The 18761-nt window shown below is 43.8% G+C and overlaps 2 protein-coding genes across 2 annotated transcripts in view; one reads left to right on the top strand and one right to left on the bottom strand.

Annotated features, from left to right (window-relative positions):
• Nucleotides 1–18761, bottom strand: part of SLC1A7 (solute carrier family 1 member 7) — a 97298-nt gene that overhangs the window by 44864 nt on the left and 33673 nt on the right. The window contains exon 3 of the mRNA XM_019531454.1: nt 16183–16398. Coding sequence (XP_019386999.1) covers nt 16183–16398 — 216 coding nt within the window. The remainder of the gene's footprint in view (nt 1–16182; nt 16399–18761) is intronic.
• Nucleotides 1–18761, top strand: part of CPT2 (carnitine palmitoyltransferase 2) — a 94395-nt gene that overhangs the window by 29841 nt on the left and 45793 nt on the right. The gene's annotated exons all lie outside the window — the stretch shown is intronic.

Here is an 18761-nt window from a genome sequence, read left to right on the forward strand (position 1 = left end):
CGTGTTAGAGCTCCATGTGCCTGGCTTGAGGTCAGGAACTACTAGTTAAAGAACACCTGGCTGAAGAGGGATCTGGGAAAGCCTGCGGTAATGAGAAGAAAGACCTCTAATGAAACCTCCACCACCTAATTCTTGCCCTCAGTAGAGGGATTCTGACTTCAGGCTCTTAAAGATGCTCTGTAATATGTTTGTGTGTGCTTTGTGATGTGAGACGACCAGGGGGAGGTGTTGTCAAAGTCTAAAGTGTTACTGCTGTAATTGGTAAAAACTAATCGGCAAGGATGGATTTGCATTGAGGATTTGTATCCTGCTCTGAATATGAGCCACACATATGGGCTGAAGTTTTCAGTGGGGAAATAAACTGAATTGCTGGTGCTGTCTGCCTCCTGCCTCCTAACTGTAGTCCAAATTGGTTGCATTACCATCCAATTGAGACTGCTGGAGAAAGGCAATGTCATGTGGTTAGTAGCCAGATTAAATGTTAGACAAATTTGTGGGGGATTAAAGCGTTTTACTTCCTTATTATACTTTATCCTGCAGGAATTACAACTACTCCTCTTAATCCTGGGCGCCAGCATTCTCCCAACCATTTGTAATGTTATTTACTGTGACCCATTCTTTGAGACCAGTATTACTAAAGCCAATCAGTTTATCTAGCACAGGGGGTTGACCTGAATGGGTTGGCTGGAGCTTTGCTTTTTTTTTTCAGATGATTTATTTGGATCAGAAAAAAACCAACAGTTTTAGCCAAAACTTTGTTAATTAAAAACAGTGAACAGTACAACTCACAAAAAAGAAATCAAATGGATTAACACAAATAAATCAAACTGCCACGTAGACGGAGGAGGTGACTGGGAGAATCGGTTGGCTGAATGATGTATCCATTGAAACTCAGACCCATTCCTACTTTAGGGAAACTTCCTCCAGGACATCAATTGTCCTAAAATAGAGGGTGGAACATCCCAAAAGCCTGTTCTTGGGGTCCCTCTGGAATCGTTTCACTGGGGGAATAGGCTGGACTTTGCACCGTGGATCTGGTGTGGGGAGGCCAAAGGCACCTGCACAGCTTCCTTGTGATATGATTTTCTCTGGAGTCATGCAGCCCTGGGCTCCTGACTGAACTGAGTATCCTCTTCAGAAATGTTTGCTGCTCAGGAGAGATTACTATAATGCAAAGCCTTGCCACTTTTACCTTGGTCAGCCAATCAGTGCTGCCTCCACCCACATATACTACCATGTGTATTAACTACAGAGAGTGAGATGGGGAAAATATTTCTGACTTGCCAGTTTCCCACTTGCTGCACTCAGAAAATCTTGTTACCAATCTTTCTGTTTCCAATGTATTGCCATGTGGCAATGGTATTAAACTGACTGAATAAGAGATCAAGGTGCATTACACAGGGTCTTCAGGAACAACTATGCACTCCATTATTGAAAAACTCACTTAAAAAAAATAATTGAAGCCGCAGCAGAATCTCCAGTCCACTGCACCGAGGAAGCAGGGGACTTCACTGTAAAGGGGAGTCCAGCTTCTTTCTTGTGGACCACAGGAGCCTTTGTCTAGGACTTTTCCATGGTGCCCATCATTACAGTAATGAAGAAGTTAGATCTGGGCTTTGCTGGTTGCTACATGGACCTGGGAGGGAATTGTAGTGTTCCCCCCGCCCTCCACCTTGCTGCTATAGGTGTCAGGGTTTTTGTTCTTTTAGAGCTTTCTCAGACGTATTGGGTGTTGGCTGCAGCCAAGGCTGGGCAGTTCGACTGGGGTATGCCAATGCTCCTGCTGGGACCACAGCTGGAGGTTGCTGGCTGGAGGGTTTTGCCCCTCCACTCAGGGTCAGACCGATCACCACATTTGGGGTCAGAAAGGAATTCCCCCCCGGTCAGATTGGTGTGGACTGTACTGGTGTGGGCTGGTGTGGATTAGTGTGGACTGTGGGGGGGTTTGCCTTCCTCTGTCTTATAAATTAACAACTTTTTACAGATGCAGGATGTTGACTGCCATGGTCCCCCTGCTTTACCTGTACCAGGTTAAGGCGTTTTGTCTTGTGTTGTATCAGGGCTGACTGTAGCTCTACTAAGAGGTTAGATTGGATTCGTATACAATGGCTTGGATAGGGATGAACCTGCTTCAGGCAGGGGGTTGGATTAGATGACTTCTGGAGGTCCCTTCCAGCCCCTCTTCTCTGTGATCCCATGACCTATAAAACTGCTGCCTGAAGTAGACTTCCACAGAATAATAGGAACAGTGATACACAGTTAATATGTTTGATGCTTTCTGTGCACCATACGTAACATTAGAAATAACAGATTAAATTCTCCTCTTGATTACACTAGAGAATATCTGAAACCATTCAGTCAGTAACAGTCAGGGGAGCCATTTCACCAGCAAATTGTCTTATCATTCTCATCAGTGTAAATTTTAGCTTCATTGATATCAGTGGATTCACGCTGGCTTTACAGTAGTGAAACTGAGGGCAGAACTGGCCCATCAAATGCACCAGTCTTCCCAGAGCCCATGGGGGGATTATACAGCTGTATATCAGTGATCATCTCCACTGTCTCATCCTGTTATATGTGTCCTCCTCCCTACCCCGCTAAAAGGAACATAGACTTTTGCAGAATTCATGAGGCATTAAAATCCTTTTTGTGACAAAAGCTGCTAAGAAGATAAGAAAATCACTAACTGGGCACAGTGTGTTGGATCCATGGAAATCCTCTTCCCTGGATCTTTGCCCCCATTTTCCTTCCAGAGGAGAGTGACCGTCTTTATCTGTTATTTAGGTGAGAAAGGCTTGGATACTGAAGATAATGGGGTTACAGGCTTCTACAAAAGGAGTATTTTGGGAAGAAAACACCAAAAATTCTTGTTTAAGGAAATCCATAGAAGGCATAAGCTACGCTACATCACAGGAGCCAGGGCAGACTGATGAAACGGGAGAGCTTCAGAACGGAGCCAGATCATGTTTAACTGGATCGCAAGGGCACAAAGCTGCTTGATAAACACTGGAAAACCTCTGGACCCATTTCCTGAGAATAAACAATTTATTCTAGTGTGAGGGCTGCAAACCCAACAGCCTGCCCTACTGCAGCATCTAGTCTCTAAGCACGCTCCTTCACCTCTGTGGCTTATGGCCAACTGAGCAGGCGAGGGGGAGCATGGCCTGGTGGTGCCATCTCCACAACATAATTATTCCCTCTCAATGAGGCTGAAGAACAGGGTTTGATGGCACATCCCCTACCTGCAGCATAGCCAGCATGACCTTGCCACCTTTTTTTGCTGTGAGGGGTTTCCTGGCTGGATGGCTCCTGCTGGGACTGTGCCCATGGGGAGCTGGAAGTCAGTGGATGGATCACCACAATGGATCTACACAGATGGCCCTGTCTGCTGTGAATGCTGGGGGAGCTTCCGTATTTGTGAGACAGCTCCTCCACATCTTCTGCAGGAGAGATGAATGAGTCAGTCGCATCTCCCTAACAGAACTGTAAGCAGGATGTTCTGCCCAAGAAAACTCTTGAGTTTGTCCATACTCTTTCCTTTCACCTTATGTGGGAGTCACCCAGAGACAGAACAGCTTTGTAGGGAAGAAACTAATTTGCACAAAGGGCACATTTGCAGCTTAAGCTAAGTAAGAACAAATTAAGGTATGAAAGTCAAGTCAGTTATACAGTGATCAACAGTGGGTTAGTACCAGGTTTATGTTGGTGGGAGTCAGTGACAAACGGTAGCTTGCGGTGAGGTACAGACAACGGGTATTTCAGTTATAGGTGAGAGCTTACTTCTGTGCCAAAGGTGCAAGACAGCGCTATAAAAGGTGCTATAAAAAAGCTCAATCATAGCTTAATCCCTTTGGTGTTTCAATGGGCTCTAAAAAAATCTTATTGTAGATGCCATCTTCTCTTAGTGTACAGTTCACTCTCCAGTCATAATCAGCCTGAAGTATGATTTCTGCTTCTGTGCAGTTTGGGCATTCTCCAAACTATAGTAAATACTTACAAGTAAAGTTAACCCTTGCTGTATTTAAAGAATTGTAGTTTCTGTAAAATATAAAGTCCAGGCTTTACTTTGGAGAAGGAAATAAACGACATTTTTCAAGGGAGATCAGGAATGATCTATCTTTGCTCCCTTTGAAGACAGTAGATTTCATCCTAAATTATTTGCAATGTCTTTTTATGGCAAATTATGCAAATAATTTCATGGGGGAACCTAGCCAGTCAGACTGAGTTCCAGTTTCCTGCTTTGCTATCTGTCACACTGGGAGCGTTCCTGAGGATTTGGGGATAAAGCCCACTCCGACTTGTGTGCATATGGAAACTGCTGTGAATTAAAGAATTTTGCTTGTAAGGTCAGGTCAAAATGCAGTCTGCCTCTTATTGCATTTATGGCATTATTTTATTTGAACATTTTGTGCCACGTTACCCCAAATGGCATCATGTCTGCTTAGACTCGAACAAGATTAAAAATGCATATAAACCCTGCATTTGCAACCAGCTGGTGCTCAGATTTGGAGGCATAATCAGCCTTACGTAAAACTGGAGTACAGGCCTTTAATTTTTCTATGACTCTTAATCATGCAAAGTTAGGTGTTATTTGCTTTTGTTTTTAAGATCATGGGCTGGCTTATGTTACCAGTGATGCCAATGGGAAACATACCACGATTTCAGTGGCAAAAAGATTTGACCTCAAAAACTGAAGTAGATGCTAATGAAAACAGGATGCGGCATAAATACTAACTGCTGATTTAGACTTTAAGGCTCAGGACAGACATTCAAAAAGCCAGAGCTTGAATTGATTCAATCTTTGCAGGTTAGTCTAACCTGTGTAGACTGAACTGATTTGCAGGTGAATAGGCATTCCCTTTTGATTCCAGAAATCCAGGCTTGGCCAGAAGCTGGGGGGCGCTAGATTGAGCCCTCCCTTGCTTTTAGGCTGGAGGAAAGCTGAACTGAGGGGAGCATGGCCAGGCTCCGGCAGGGTGAATATGACTGGGAGGGGGTTTAAACCCCCACCCTGGCCTGCAAGGACCCCTTTAAGGACCTCTGCCTGGCTTTTCCCCCTGCTCATGGCTCAGCATAGCCCAGGATCCCCAGAGCCCTGCTCTCAGCGGGCGATTCCGCTGCACCTTTCCAGGCACTGGGCTGGGTTTCACTTGGGGCAGCCCAGGATCAAAGGCCCAATGTGGGGATGGGGGCCAGAAGCAAAGTTCCATAAAGGAAAGCTCCTGCTCCGTGCTCCCTTCTACCTGCTGGAGAGCGGCGCCCAGGATGGCCCCAGCGCCCGCAGCGGCGCACATGGCACTGACTTATCCCCTCAGCCCTGAGCTCTATTACTTGTGTCCCCTGGGCTGCCAGGCACCGAGCTGCATGCACCCTGCTCACTGTTCCCCTGCCTGGTGGTGGCACAGCTTGGTCCTGTGTGCCAGGCACCAGGCACAGGGAGCTACCCCTGACGCTTCCCTGCCACCATCGCCATCAGGAGGACCTGCCCTAGCCATACTGGTAGGTGCTGCCTGTGCCACCGAACTGTGGCACAGGCAGGCAGATGGTGGCAGGGAAGTTGCAGGGGTAGTGCCCTGCACCTGGGATACAGGGCCATGCTGCACCTATGTCTTCCCTGCCACCACTGCCTGAGCAGTGGCCAGATGCCAGGGAGGGGGTTTATTCTGCCCTCTGTCCCCTCTCCCACCACTGGGGCAATAAGCAGGGCGAAAAGCCTGTCAGGGGCTGTTTTGCCCCTGCCTGGCAGACCAGCATGGACCCCAGGTACAGGGCAGGGAGAGGGAAATAAATCTCTTCCCTGTCCCCTTCATCTTAAGGAGGCCAGCATCTGGCCATGCCCCTGCCCCCGCTCTGACCAAGGAGCAGAGCAGTGGGGCCAGCCCTACTCCGCTGGAGCAGAGAGCACAGCCTAGCCCAGGGCTGAAGAATATAGTAGGATGCTGGGGGTCTCTGGTTTAACTTAAAGCAGGAAAGGGCCTGGGACAGAAGTTGCATAAACCAGTTTGAGCTCAATCAGTTAAGTCTGATACTACATTCAAACAGGTGCATTTCAAACCAGTTTTGGCCATTCTGAAACTGGTTTATGTGCACTGAACTTATGCTCTGTTACAGGTTTAAATCAGTTTCTACTCACTTAACCCAGTTTATGTGTTACTTCTGTCCGTAGCCTAAGAGATTAATGATAATATAGTTAGCTGCAAGTATTCATCCCCAAGAGTTTTGCAAACTTTTATGCACCTTGTCAGATATATTCTACAGTACTCCTAATATTTGACTTATTGGGCTGTATACACCAGCTGTTAGGAAGATGTATTGAACCATGTGTCTTTTAACACTACGACTGCAGGTTCAAAGAAACTTTATGAGGGAGACAGCTGGAAAAATGGCACAAGATGCTAGCCAGCCGGTCTAGTCTTCCAGGTTCTAAGTGTGCACACAACTCTCTGAAACGTGCACACAGGAGGCACACGGAGCAGGATTAGGTGACCTCCCAAGGGCCTTTCTAGTTGTACTTTTCTCTGATTCTAAGTAACAACCCCTGACCAATGGGTTCTTACTTAGAAGAACCTTCTTGTGGGATGTAGCAAGGCATTCTCTGGAGGTTAAAATCCTACTCCTAATGCCTTCCCATTTCTTCTTTTGTTTTTTATTTTTGAAATATTACTGAGTTTTGATGCAGTTGTTTTTGCTGGGGGACTGGGAATTAGAATGAGATAGCTACATCGAAATAAGCTGATATTTGAGCATTCCCCATCTTCAGATGACAACGAGCTTTTAGCCCAACCATTGGACAGAAATTTTAAACAGGCTTTTAAATTGTTTAAAACATCTCAGTTTCACTAGACATTGCCCTCTCTGGTGATAAAACCATAGCTCTGCTTTCAGACTCTTGAATCCACCTCACCAATCCAAAGAGATGAGCAGGTCAACACCAGAGATTTCTACAGTAAACAGGGAAAAACACTTGAGAGACAGATTTTAAAAAAACTGAAGTATTCTTTATATATTAGAGAGAGAAGGGAAACTCCTTTTTCTGCACTGCACTCATTTTTTAATGGTCTTCAACCAGACTTGCATGTATTTGCGGTTGCAAAACTGGTTCTGTCATTAAATCCATCTGTAGTCAATGGCAGGCAGAAAATATTTAAATCACCAAATCTGTATACACAAATCTGGAGACCATTGTAAAAAGCGCAGCCCATTTTTAGTCTGTTTTTTTCAAACCTAGAAACTGAACTATTCTTAAAGAGCAGATATTTTTCCCTTCTGGACTTGCATAACTAAAAATGGCTGGTAAGGTATTTCTTTGCACACACAGTGCATGTAATCTCCGTGGGGTAATCTGTTGTAATTAATATGAAAAGGCTAAGCCAAAGAGCCTTGCTTCTGGAACCAGGCTAAATTATTATTGTCGTTATTATTAATTTCTATAACAGTATACCTAGAAGTGCCTCTCCTAGAAAAAGACCCTGTCTGCAATGCACTGTGCAAGCACAGACTTCCTGGGACTTGCCCTTCATTTGTTTTATGTCCCAGTTCCCCACTTGTAAAATCAAGATAATGGATCTTCCCTACCTTACAGAGACATCATGCATTGTGAGACTAAAGCTATTAAAGACTGTGAGGCTCTTGAGGACTAAAGTAGTGAGGATCACATAAGGACCTTAGATTGACAGAATAAAAAGATGATCTTTGTCCCAAAGATCTTATAGTGCAAGCATGAAATATTGAAAACACCCCCACCTCCAAGACGCCTTTCAGAGGAGGCATCAAAACATTAAAGAAAGATAAGGTAGAAAAATGTGCATGTGTCTGAAATTAGTAAGAAAATGACATTGAAAAAGACCCAGCATCAATATATCCTATACAACCTCAGGCTTACATTTTCCTTATAAATCCCTTGTTTTAGAGACTTCCAGCAACTGTATATTGGAGGAAAACAAGCTCAGTTACAACAAGAAAAGCACCTGCACTGGCAGGCTGGTGAATTAGCTGGCCCAGTGGGATTTTCTAGAGATGCCTGAAGGATGCAAGGTTTAAGGTATGGGTCAGAGATCAGGTTTAAGGCCAAAGCAGCACTAGGGTTCGGGTACTGAACTCCTGTGAAATATCTTGCATGGTGTATAGCTAATGGGTTGAATTCAGATCTTAATAGGTTTTGCTCTGCTATAATGCACGGAGGGCTGGGGACCTGGAGTTGAGATGCCTGGTATAAGCTAAAGCCTGAGCCACAATAGGCCTCTAACTTAAGTAGATAACATACAAATGATCTTAGGTCACAAGATAACAAGAGTAAAGTATAGGCAACACCCCATCAAAGATGATTTCCAGCACAGTGCCATAGTGCCATCGGGAAGAAAGGAACAATGGTACAGCAGTGGTAACCTGTGACCTCACCTTCCCCCAAAGGGCTGTGCACACAACATGAATGCAGATTGTTTTGTATGCCTTTCCACTCCTTTCTTAGATCAGTTATGCTCTTTTCCTTAAACTGGTGATAAAGACAGTCAGTCTCTCATCTACTCCACTCCAGGGGTCCTTAATGCAATAATAAACTATCTGCTGTTGCTGCTGCTGACAACCCTCCTCTCTACTCTCCCCCCCACATCAGGTAAATATGTTAACTATCTCTGATTGACTTTAATGAACCAAATTACAAATCAGGATGATGATGGAAACTCTAGGAGAGCAACTGTTTTTGTGAAAACTTTGCCTTCTAGCGCTGCATCCAAACTAGAAAAAAGACCCTTTCTAATTTGGATCTGGAAGCAAAAATCAATGGGACAAATGAATCATGCATTTTAATTCAACCCTTCTTCTTTTAAAATGGAAGGAGGGGAAGACATCATGGTGAAATCTTTTCTATCTAGATATTTTCAGTGACTTTTGCTAAGTCTTCAAACATTTTCTTTGGAATTTAGGAAGTGTCAAGAAATCCTAATGGCCATATTGCTTCAGTAAATACTCCATATGATTCCTTTATCCTAAAAAACATAGTTCTCTGTGCCCTAAAGCTATCTCCCAACTGCTGCACCTGCTACCATCCTTCCAGTTGAAGAATGAAGACAAGCTATTATGAAATGACCATAGTCATCAAATGGAGTTCATCCTGCCTTTTCTGTTCTTCCTATACACAAGTGACAGCCTGCACAGCCACAGTAGAGTTTGCCCTTTGAAAACACATAATTATTCCAAGTGTGCTATATTTAGGCTTAACCATTCAGAAGCTTTTGACCCTGTAAGTGATGTTAAAGGACTCTGACAGCTTCTAACTCCCTTGCCTCTTTACTCTTCTGAATGTCTGTCTAATGTAAGATGTTTGATCTTCTTTCTACCCTGCGCTAATAAAGTGATGAAGTACAAGGGGAGTGGGATTTCACTGGCAGGTGACAAGTAGCAAAAAAAAGATATAGACTTCCACTGAGGACAAAGCCAAGGAAGGACCTTTGAGGGGAGATGATATTTGAGTTGTCTTAACTGAGTGACCAAGGACACATTTTAATAGCATTCACTTTGCTGAAGTCATCTACAAATAATACTGCTCTTCAGATAATATTTAGGGATCTATAACATATAGTACCAATAGTATAAGACAAGAGGGAGGCCATGGGTTTAGTTAGCAATATTTCTACAGTGTCTATCCAATAATTATAAACTTTAAAAAAGTCTTATTTCGTATTATGAGGATATGTCTTGTTAACGTTAATTAATTAAGTATTATTCAGAGGGAAATATATTCAGATCTCAATAACTCTGTGACCTGGATATAGACCATAGGTTTCCTCCTTGTACTCATAAGTTGTTCCTGGTTCACTAACATCCTGACAAAGCTATGGTGGGTTCCTTTCAAATTTCTTTCACTTGAAATTCAAAGGTTCAGAAAAATGGTTTAGTGTATAACCGGTCTTAGTAACCAGGCTTGTAAGAACCCCTTTGTAGTGATAGAAGTTGTAATTTAGAGATGCTCCCTAACTAGGTAGACTGAGGAAGTTAGTAACTGAGAGATGGTCTTTCAGTTAAATATCTAGTTAGTCAGAGAGGCCAATGGACCTCGGAGGTTGGCTATTGCTCCACAATAAAGTTCTCTGTTGTTAGATCTCGTTACTCATTCTGTGCTAAAATACACGGTTACGTGTTATACTGTCCAAACTTGAGGGGTACTATGTGCCAAAAAAAAAAATGAGGCCCTTGAAAGACATCGATTTTTTTATGTGCAGATACACAACAGAACAAAGTACTGATTTGTATGTTACTGAACAAAAGAGATCAAGTAAGAACAGTGCTTTTGGGGACTCGATAGAATCTCTGATTAAAACCAGAATTATTTGAGGCATAGTAGGCACTGCATTACAAGAAAGGCTACTGTGTGAGGGAGACCTGTTCCCAGAAAAGACTATCCAAATGTGTAGGGCACCAGAAACTATGAAGGCCTAGGCTGCAGAACTGAATGCACCCAGAGGCTGTGTTCATGTGCAGTGTGGATGTTTGGTTCCCTGGGGACAACCAGCGGCAGCACACGCTGCTGCTAGCTGTCTCTGGAGAACGCCCATTCCATGCATGCTCTGGCATGTGGCAAATTCCTCTAGGTGGGGTAAGGGAGGCTAGGGCCAGCACTGGGCTGGCCCCAGCAGCCTTACCTGCAGCCCTGGGATTGCAGCAGTGGCAATTCTGCCACGCAGAGCTTGGCTGGCAGCTGCAACATTGCTCTGGGCAGCCCAGTTCCACTTTTGAGCAGTGCACGCTGTCTGTGCATGTGCCGCTCTGCTTTTCTCCATGGGCTTTTTGACCCCTGAATATCCAGAGGTCAAAAAAAACCTCCGCACTGCTCTCTTACAGTGTGGAGAATAACTGAACCTGCAGTATGTGGCACTGCAGAAGTCTCTGCAGCACCACATACTGCATGGCCACACTCGTCTGGACACAACCGAAGGGGTCATCCATGTAGCAGGCATGAAAGAATGTGGCCAGAAAAAAAAAAAACCAACCACCTCACAGGGTGTAATTTATCACTAGCAAGGAGATTGCAAGGACAGAGAGAGCAGAGAAGTAGATGTGTACCATGTATGGAAGGCACCATGGCCCCAAAACTGGGCTGCATTTGGCAAGCTCTGTTTTACCTGTAACAAGAAGAAACATTTTGCCCAGTACTGAAGATGCTAAACACAAAATCTTATGCATACAGTTGAAAGGATACTGAAAGGTTTTTATAGAAGCAAAATTAACAAGAGGGACTGGATTTTACCAGTGAAAGGGGAAGGAACAGTGGTTTAATTTAAATTGGTGAGTATTTTACCATATTTTCCTAGTCTTATCAGAAAAGTTAAATACAAATGTCCATGGAGACTACTAACAGCAATTGACCTCCAGTAAAAATAGATGAATCAAAGTATTACACGGTTGGAAGGGACCACAAGGGTTATCTAATCTAACATCAGCAGGAAAGCTTGCCCTATTATTGCCCATGTGGTAACTCTTCTATAGATGATAATTCAAGGAATGCAGATCACAGTGCAATTTCTTGGTACCTCTCAAGAGCACTTTTAAAACATACTGTAGAGTTAGTCCAACTCCAACTTCAATTATATAACATTTCTCTTTAGTGGAGCTGATATGGGCAAAAATGGCCCCGTTATGAGTTTGATGTTAAGAATGTGAGTTAGCATCTTGATAAATAGGTATGTTCTGAGTTGAGATTTGCTGACAGTTATGGATATCTCAGTATGACATCTTTATTATATCATAATGATGCCATGCATGAGTTTGAGGGTTTGTATATGTAGCTACCAAGTACAATGGGCAACTACCATCTACAAAAATCTAGAAGCCATGTATATTCAGGATGTCACAGTTGGACTGTGAACATCACTTGTATGCCATAATTATTCCTGAGCCTGTGTGTGAGGGAGAAAAGGAGCTGGCAGGCTCCGGGGCTCCACGCCCAAGCGGAAGCTCGCTGAAGACGTGGGGCAGGAACTCACCTTTTCCAGGTGTGTGGGAAAGGGAGGGGCTGGTATTCCCGGGAACCAACATAAAAGAGAGGCAGGGGCCGGCAAGATGGGCGGACGCAGAACTGGAGGAAGGTGGCGGCGGAGTGGAAGCCGGCTGGAGCACGTTGCAGCGGCTGCGAACAGCTCTCAGACGCGGTAGAAGTCTGTGGGGAAGGGGTAAGCCCCAGCGGGGCTTTTAAGCCCAGGCGGCTGGCCCAGCGGGGCCTTGGACTGTTGTTTTGACCAGCCAGGAGCGGCTGGGACTCGGCAGGAGCCGAGTACCTTATAAACTCTAAAATAAGGGCACTCCTTGATTGTGGGCACTGTAGCTCCGGTAATAGAGGCCGAGCGGCCACATGGAGCCTTAATTAGAACTGAGGAGTCTGACAAATCCTCCCGAAGCGCTCGGCAAGAGCTGGAGAGGAGGTTTAGATCCCATGGTGTACAGGGGAATATTAGTGGTCGTCTGTAGAAGACTGAAGCAGTCGCCTGATCCAGGGAACCCCTGGCCTTAGCTTTTTGTGTTGACCCTTACATTTTCTTTCATGAACTATCTGGGTGATCCACAGACATGTGGCTGGGCCAGATTGGCGGCCAGCACCCGGTGGAATGGGTGAGGGTGTAGGGGTGGCGGAGCCCTCATCAACACGGGACCGGCGGGACAGCGAAAAGTCTCATACTTGGACGACACGCGCCGGACCATCCGAACCAACTCAATTAACATCTAAGTCGTGGCAGGAAAGGCAAACGCGTGTAAAACGCCCAACCCCAGGTGAGCCGATACTTGGCGACCAGTAAGCGGCCCCGATGCGGGGAGGCGGTCGAGGCCATACCCCGACACTGTGCAATATTTATTAAAAGACTAGGCATATATATGCATGATATATTACTGACAAAGAAGAACAGCATGACCTGAAATAAAATTGTGTATACAGAGTAGACACATGAGAAATGAGAATTCACAGTCTACAATAACCCTAAGAATGTGCAGAAACTGCTGACTATATTCACTAATAATTCAGCAAGTATGTCAGATATTTGAACAGAACTAGTTTTAAATTATAACCCTTGTCTTGGAGATTAAGTCTCTGCTAAAAATACACAACACCGCCCCCAATATATCATGACACTGTGGTGTAATAACAATGTCATTCTGTCCTGTTTTGAAGTGACTCCAGTCCAGTCAATCAGGACATGTTGGTGTCTCACCAGACCAACATCAAACTCACAGTTCTGTCACAGATTAGCTCTGTTATTTATTCATCTAACATTTCTTATTCACGGAATACCAGATGTTTCCTGTGGGAACGTCTGTGCACACATGCAACTGATAAATTGAGAGGAAATTATTGAATTCAGAAGATAAACCTATCTGGGACTACAAAGATGGTCTCCAGCTGTGAATGGGTGAGATTTACCATTGAGCTAAAGGATCAGCTTTTCTAGCTCAAACCAGCAGATACATCATCACATTTAATCCAGATTTCCTCCCAGACACACAGAAGTTTGTAACTGACTTCAATAGAAGCAGAATTTCACCCATAGCATGTAGCAAACAGGAAGACCAAGTCTCTGCCATTGTTTTATTACTAATCTTCCTGTTAATAAATGGGATTATATTTGGGGTGGAGATACAGAAAGCAGAGAAAGAAAATCAGATTTCTAAAAAGGTCATTCTCATCTAAAAAGTAGCTGTAAGAAAGGTATGTTGAGATTTAACAGCCTGTTCCTGCCATAACTCCAGAGTCAGATCTGCACAGCAGCAGCTGCAACAACTAGAGGTTTTGCTGCTAGTAAGGAGTGCTATAATAATGTGTTAAGTCTCTGCAGTGTCCTGATTTTCTGAATGCTGTTTCTGTATAGGTTGTAGCCATGTTGGTCAAAGGACATAGGCAGACAAGGTTCTTTGGGTAAATCCAATTTCTTTTATTAAATCAACTCAAATAGTTGGAGCACAGACCAACTGCAGACGCTTCCTCAGCCTGACAAAGGGTATTTGTACCTGAAAGCTTGCAAAGAAGAATTTTTCCAACCATTTGAGCTGGCCTAATAAAAGATATTGTATTTACCCAAAGAACCTTGTCTGTGTCTCTGTGAAGACATTTGTGTAACCCGTCCATGCAGGAAGGTAATAATTTTAGATGGTTCCCTGTCATCAAGCACTTCAGAGTCATCAGGGGCAAAGACTATTAGCCTCAATGGCTCAGTCTCAGTTTTGCAATACAGGAAAGACCAGAGCATGCAACAGCTCAATTACCCCTCGGGCAGCCTAAGGGCTCTTTAACCGAAAGCTACTGGCTCACCAGGAGCTATGAGGGTGTTACCCCAGCATTCTGCCTCTGCTGCTTGCTGACTCAGGGAGAAGTGGCAGCCATTTTAGCACCATGTATGCATGCTTCTATTCCAGCAACAAAAAATGAGCTTCCCCACTGAAGACACACACTCCAGTTTTGGAAGTCTGATTTTGGGGAAAAGGGTGCATATGGTATATGGGTAGATACGACACATGAGGTAAATCTGAGCAAGCAAGTTCACTTTCCTGAGGCAGTACAGCTTGCATTCATTGAGGGTCCTAGTTGGACTAGTTAGTTTTTCAGAGGGAGGGCTAATTTAGCTTGTGTGGCTTGCTCCTGCAACAGCTACACTGCTTCAGTAGCTGTGCTCTCTTGGGTGCCTCTGCACAGCCCTGCATTGTGCCATGTAGACACCCTTATGGATGTGACATCCCTACCACAAGTGTATAATATTACATGAGTTATTGACTCCTCCTCCAGGTATTCAGAGCTCATCAAGGAACCATGACCCCAAATCAATACCAGCATCTCTGGCAGTCCTTTGTGCAGGAAAGGATGAACGTTAAGACTGCTTGGGGTGGGCTTGGCTTGTTCTCTTAGGGTGTATAGGTTTTGGAGAACATATTACTTTCTGGCAGGCCATGCCCCATCTTGCTAAATCCAAACATTCCTGGGAGCAGTAGCATGTCCCTTCTTGGTCCTGAAGAGAGTAGAAGATGATATATGCCTGTGGGACATACAGTTTTTCTTCCCTTTGCTCTCTTTTGGTCAAATTAAGTAGTACTGCCCCCTGAACGGGGAACAGGGAAGCTGACCCATCATGGGGCCATCTAAATCATAGTAATAATAGTAAAAATGCAGAGACAATCAAATAGGAAAGTAAGTTTCAGACAACCATCTAGCTGCAACCAGGAGGAGGGAGAGACGCAAACTTGGGGCCCTGTTTTCCCAGCCCACAGTATACAGAGATCCCAATGAGACCAATAACAGATCAGCGTACTGAGAGCTTGTGGGGTCAGCCCCTCTGTCTTTGAGAGAGAAACATTTTCAAAGTTTAGCGTGTTACTCTCCAGAAGTGGCCTTCCTTCCATTGCCCACATGCTGATGCTGGAACCTCTGGCACAGTGGCATGGCATGAGTTTACCAGGTTATCCGGGTATCAAATGAAACAACATGTGGTCTTTCTATCAGAATATCTGGAGCTGCGGCACACTTCTGTCCTACCCAATGAAACTAACTTGTCCGTGCTATCCACCAAATGTTGATTTTGAGTGGAACGCTCCAATAGAGGCCAGTAAAGCATGCTCAGCTCTGCTTATTAATTCTGGTGTGGAAGAAAATCAGAACAACTACTACCTATGACTATAGGGGTGTTCCCTAAGGATCATTACCTCTCTCTGACAGTGGCCACTAGTAATTGTTGCTATGTCTCTGGGAATCAGAGGTACAACCCTGAAATATGGAGGTTTGTATATAATAAAACTTTGCTATCCTGGCTAATGTCATTGCAGCTCTTTTTGTTTTCCAAATAAATGTTCTGAAATCCCTTTTTAAAAATTCCTTCTAAGTTTTTGGCCTCATTAATGTCCTGTGGCAGTGAATTCAACTAACTAATTACAAACTCTGGAAAAAATACGTCCTTTTTTGTTTTAATGTTTGCAGCCTACCTGTTACAGTGGGTGTGTCCTTGTACTAATACCATGCAAAAAGAGGAATAAAAGCTCCTTATTAACATTTAGAATCTTATTTTGAGACATTCCCTTTAAATCAAGGTTTTTTTCTGTATTCCCCAAAAGGATCATCACAGAATTCAAAACATATCCTTGAACCATAATTCCTCATGTAGATATGTAAAGTGCAAAATGTTACCTTCAGAAAGCAGTAAGAATGAATGTAGTTACCGAATTAAGTCTAGCAAGGCATCTGCAGAGCTCATAATTGGCTTTCCACTTTCTTCAGTGTTCTGCTTCTGTGCTGCCCCACCAGGATGGATGATGGAGACCATAATTATTCCCACAATCACAGCCACAAATGTTGTCCACAGATAATAAGTGACGGTTATGATGCCTAATCGACTAGAGGTCTTTGCATCCAGGGCTGCTAGCCCAGACATTAAGCTGTAGAAAAAAAAACACAAAACATACAGAATCTTTCACATACAATTAGTGCAGTACAAAACCTCATTTCTGACTTATTCTCATTTCCTTGCTCCTACACGACAACCCTGTATAGATCCTGCAAGGAAAGTCAAGGAGACTGAACCTGGGTCTCAAAGCACATGCCCCTGCTGCCTGAGCTAAGAGACCAGATTCTGGTAGCTTGAAAGAAGTACCAGACTTAATGGCCCACAACTAGTTTAGCCACCGAGGATTGGGGAGAACGGCGGGGCAGACAGCAGCACAACAACATTAAAGGCCCAAGGGACTAATCTACTGCACATTAGCATAGTTTTTGCCAGCCATGCTAATGTGCAGTAAAATCAGTCCAATGGGCATTAAGTGTCTCAAGTAGACACACCCAGTTAATTGTAAATATGTCTGATGGATTTCCAACTCAGTGAAAACTGGAATGAGATTACCAGATTCATTTCTCACATAATCGATTGATCTCTGTAGACAAGAATCACTTAGACCAATAACCTACTGTGTATTTTGCCTGGTTCCGCAATCAAGGTAGATTACATTTGAATCTAGAATAAATTTGAACCTTGCAGATTCCTTTTGCATACCATCTCTAAGATACAGCCTTTTTCTAGCCATTTACAAAGCAAAAATGCATCTAAGCATTTAGTTAGATTAGTTTAGATTATTGCGGCATCCTTTTCTCCAGCCTTAACGGGCGCACTTAGAATGCAGCTGCAGTGACCGTTCTGCTAGCCCATTATTTTGACCATGTCTGCCTCTTTCCATCCAACCACTGGCTTCCTTCATCAAATCTAAGGTGCTTGTCCTACCCTACCCATCAGATCTCATTCAGCATTGAGAAGTTGACTCCTGCCTTGGATCAGCCCATTTTGCTAGCCTCCATGGTTCACTTGTTAGACTTTCAAACAAGCACTTTCATGCTTTATTGCCCACTGCCCTTGGGGCAGGGAACACCATTTTGTTCTCTGTTGTTCAGTGTCTGGCACAATGGACATTTGGTCCATGACTAGGGATCCTAAGTGTAATAGTAATGTCAATAATAAGTAATAGGAGCCATAAGTACCTGAGAAAGATACAGATAGTATTGATTTATGATTGCTGCTAATTTGCATTTAAATGATTGGTTCTGGATGAGTTACATGCCCTTAACAGCTTGTTATTCTTTCTGTGAAAAAATAAATGGATAGTAATAGGAGATATTCCATTGACCATGATGAGAATGCACACACCCTGTCGTTAGCCTCCAAGCTTCACCTCAGTTGTATTTTGAAAATAATACAGCAAGTGTAGCCCTCACTCTGGCAAGAGAAGTGAATGCAGTGCTCGCTACCCATCCCTGCACACATCCCTGTCACCAATGCAGGACGGGCAGCAGTGGTTTTGCAGAAGCTGAATCTACCCTGCAGCCTGTGTAGCTTCCGATGGCGTGCTTTACACTCTCTCTCTCCCCCGTGTAGGTGCAGTAGACAAGCCGCCATCTGGGCTATAATTTTGCTCTAGGCTGCTTTGAACTTGGTCCAGGGTAATAAAGCTTTAGATCATCCAAGGCTGAGGTTAGATTTTTTAATAAATGTGGAAACTTCAATGTTTTTCTTGGCTTTGCTTTACATTTAATATTTTTAAAATAATTTCTGTCTATTTTCGTTAACTGTATGGCAGGGAAAAATACTGGAGAAGTACAACCTTAGTATCTTGATCCAATGTGGCCCTTTTATGCAGCTGAATTGCTGAAATGACAAAATCTTTTTTTGACTCTTCCGTCTATTAGCAAACACCTTCTGATAGTTCTTACTGCATGGGATCTCTTTGCCCTTGCACTGTTCAATGAGGTTGTCCAAAACTAAAATGCAGCTTAGCCTTTATGGTAGATTTAGTGAATAACAACAGTGGGATTTAATGCTCAAGTTCCCTCTATCAGTAGATTAACTAAGAAAATGCATTGTTTTCCTGCTTTGCCAACTCCAGTTCAGCATGTTTTGTTATCATCAGTTTATGGTAATGCTGCTGGAAGAATGGAAGGAGAACAAGACGATTTTATAAAGCAGTTGTGTTAAGTATTGCAACCCAAGACGTTCCATGATGAATGGAACTTTCTGCTGAATAATGTTGTCAATAACTGTAGTTTCTAAGATCAAATTCTTCTTTAAAATCAAATTCTCCTGTGAAGTGACACTTATTTTCAAGTGTAACCAAGAGCAAAATTTGATCTTTAATGACTATTACTTGTTGAGGTCCTGAAAGAAGACTGATTTCATAGATTTCATAGACATTAGGGCTGGAAGGGACCTCGGGAGATCATCGAGTCCAGCCCCCTGCCCAAAGGGCAGGAAGTCAGC

Source organism: Crocodylus porosus, unplaced genomic scaffold (genome assembly GCF_001723895.1).
Source record: "Crocodylus porosus isolate Cpor-Errol unplaced genomic scaffold, CroPor_comp1, whole genome shotgun sequence".
Taxonomy (NCBI): Eukaryota; Metazoa; Chordata; order Crocodylia; family Crocodylidae; genus Crocodylus; species Crocodylus porosus.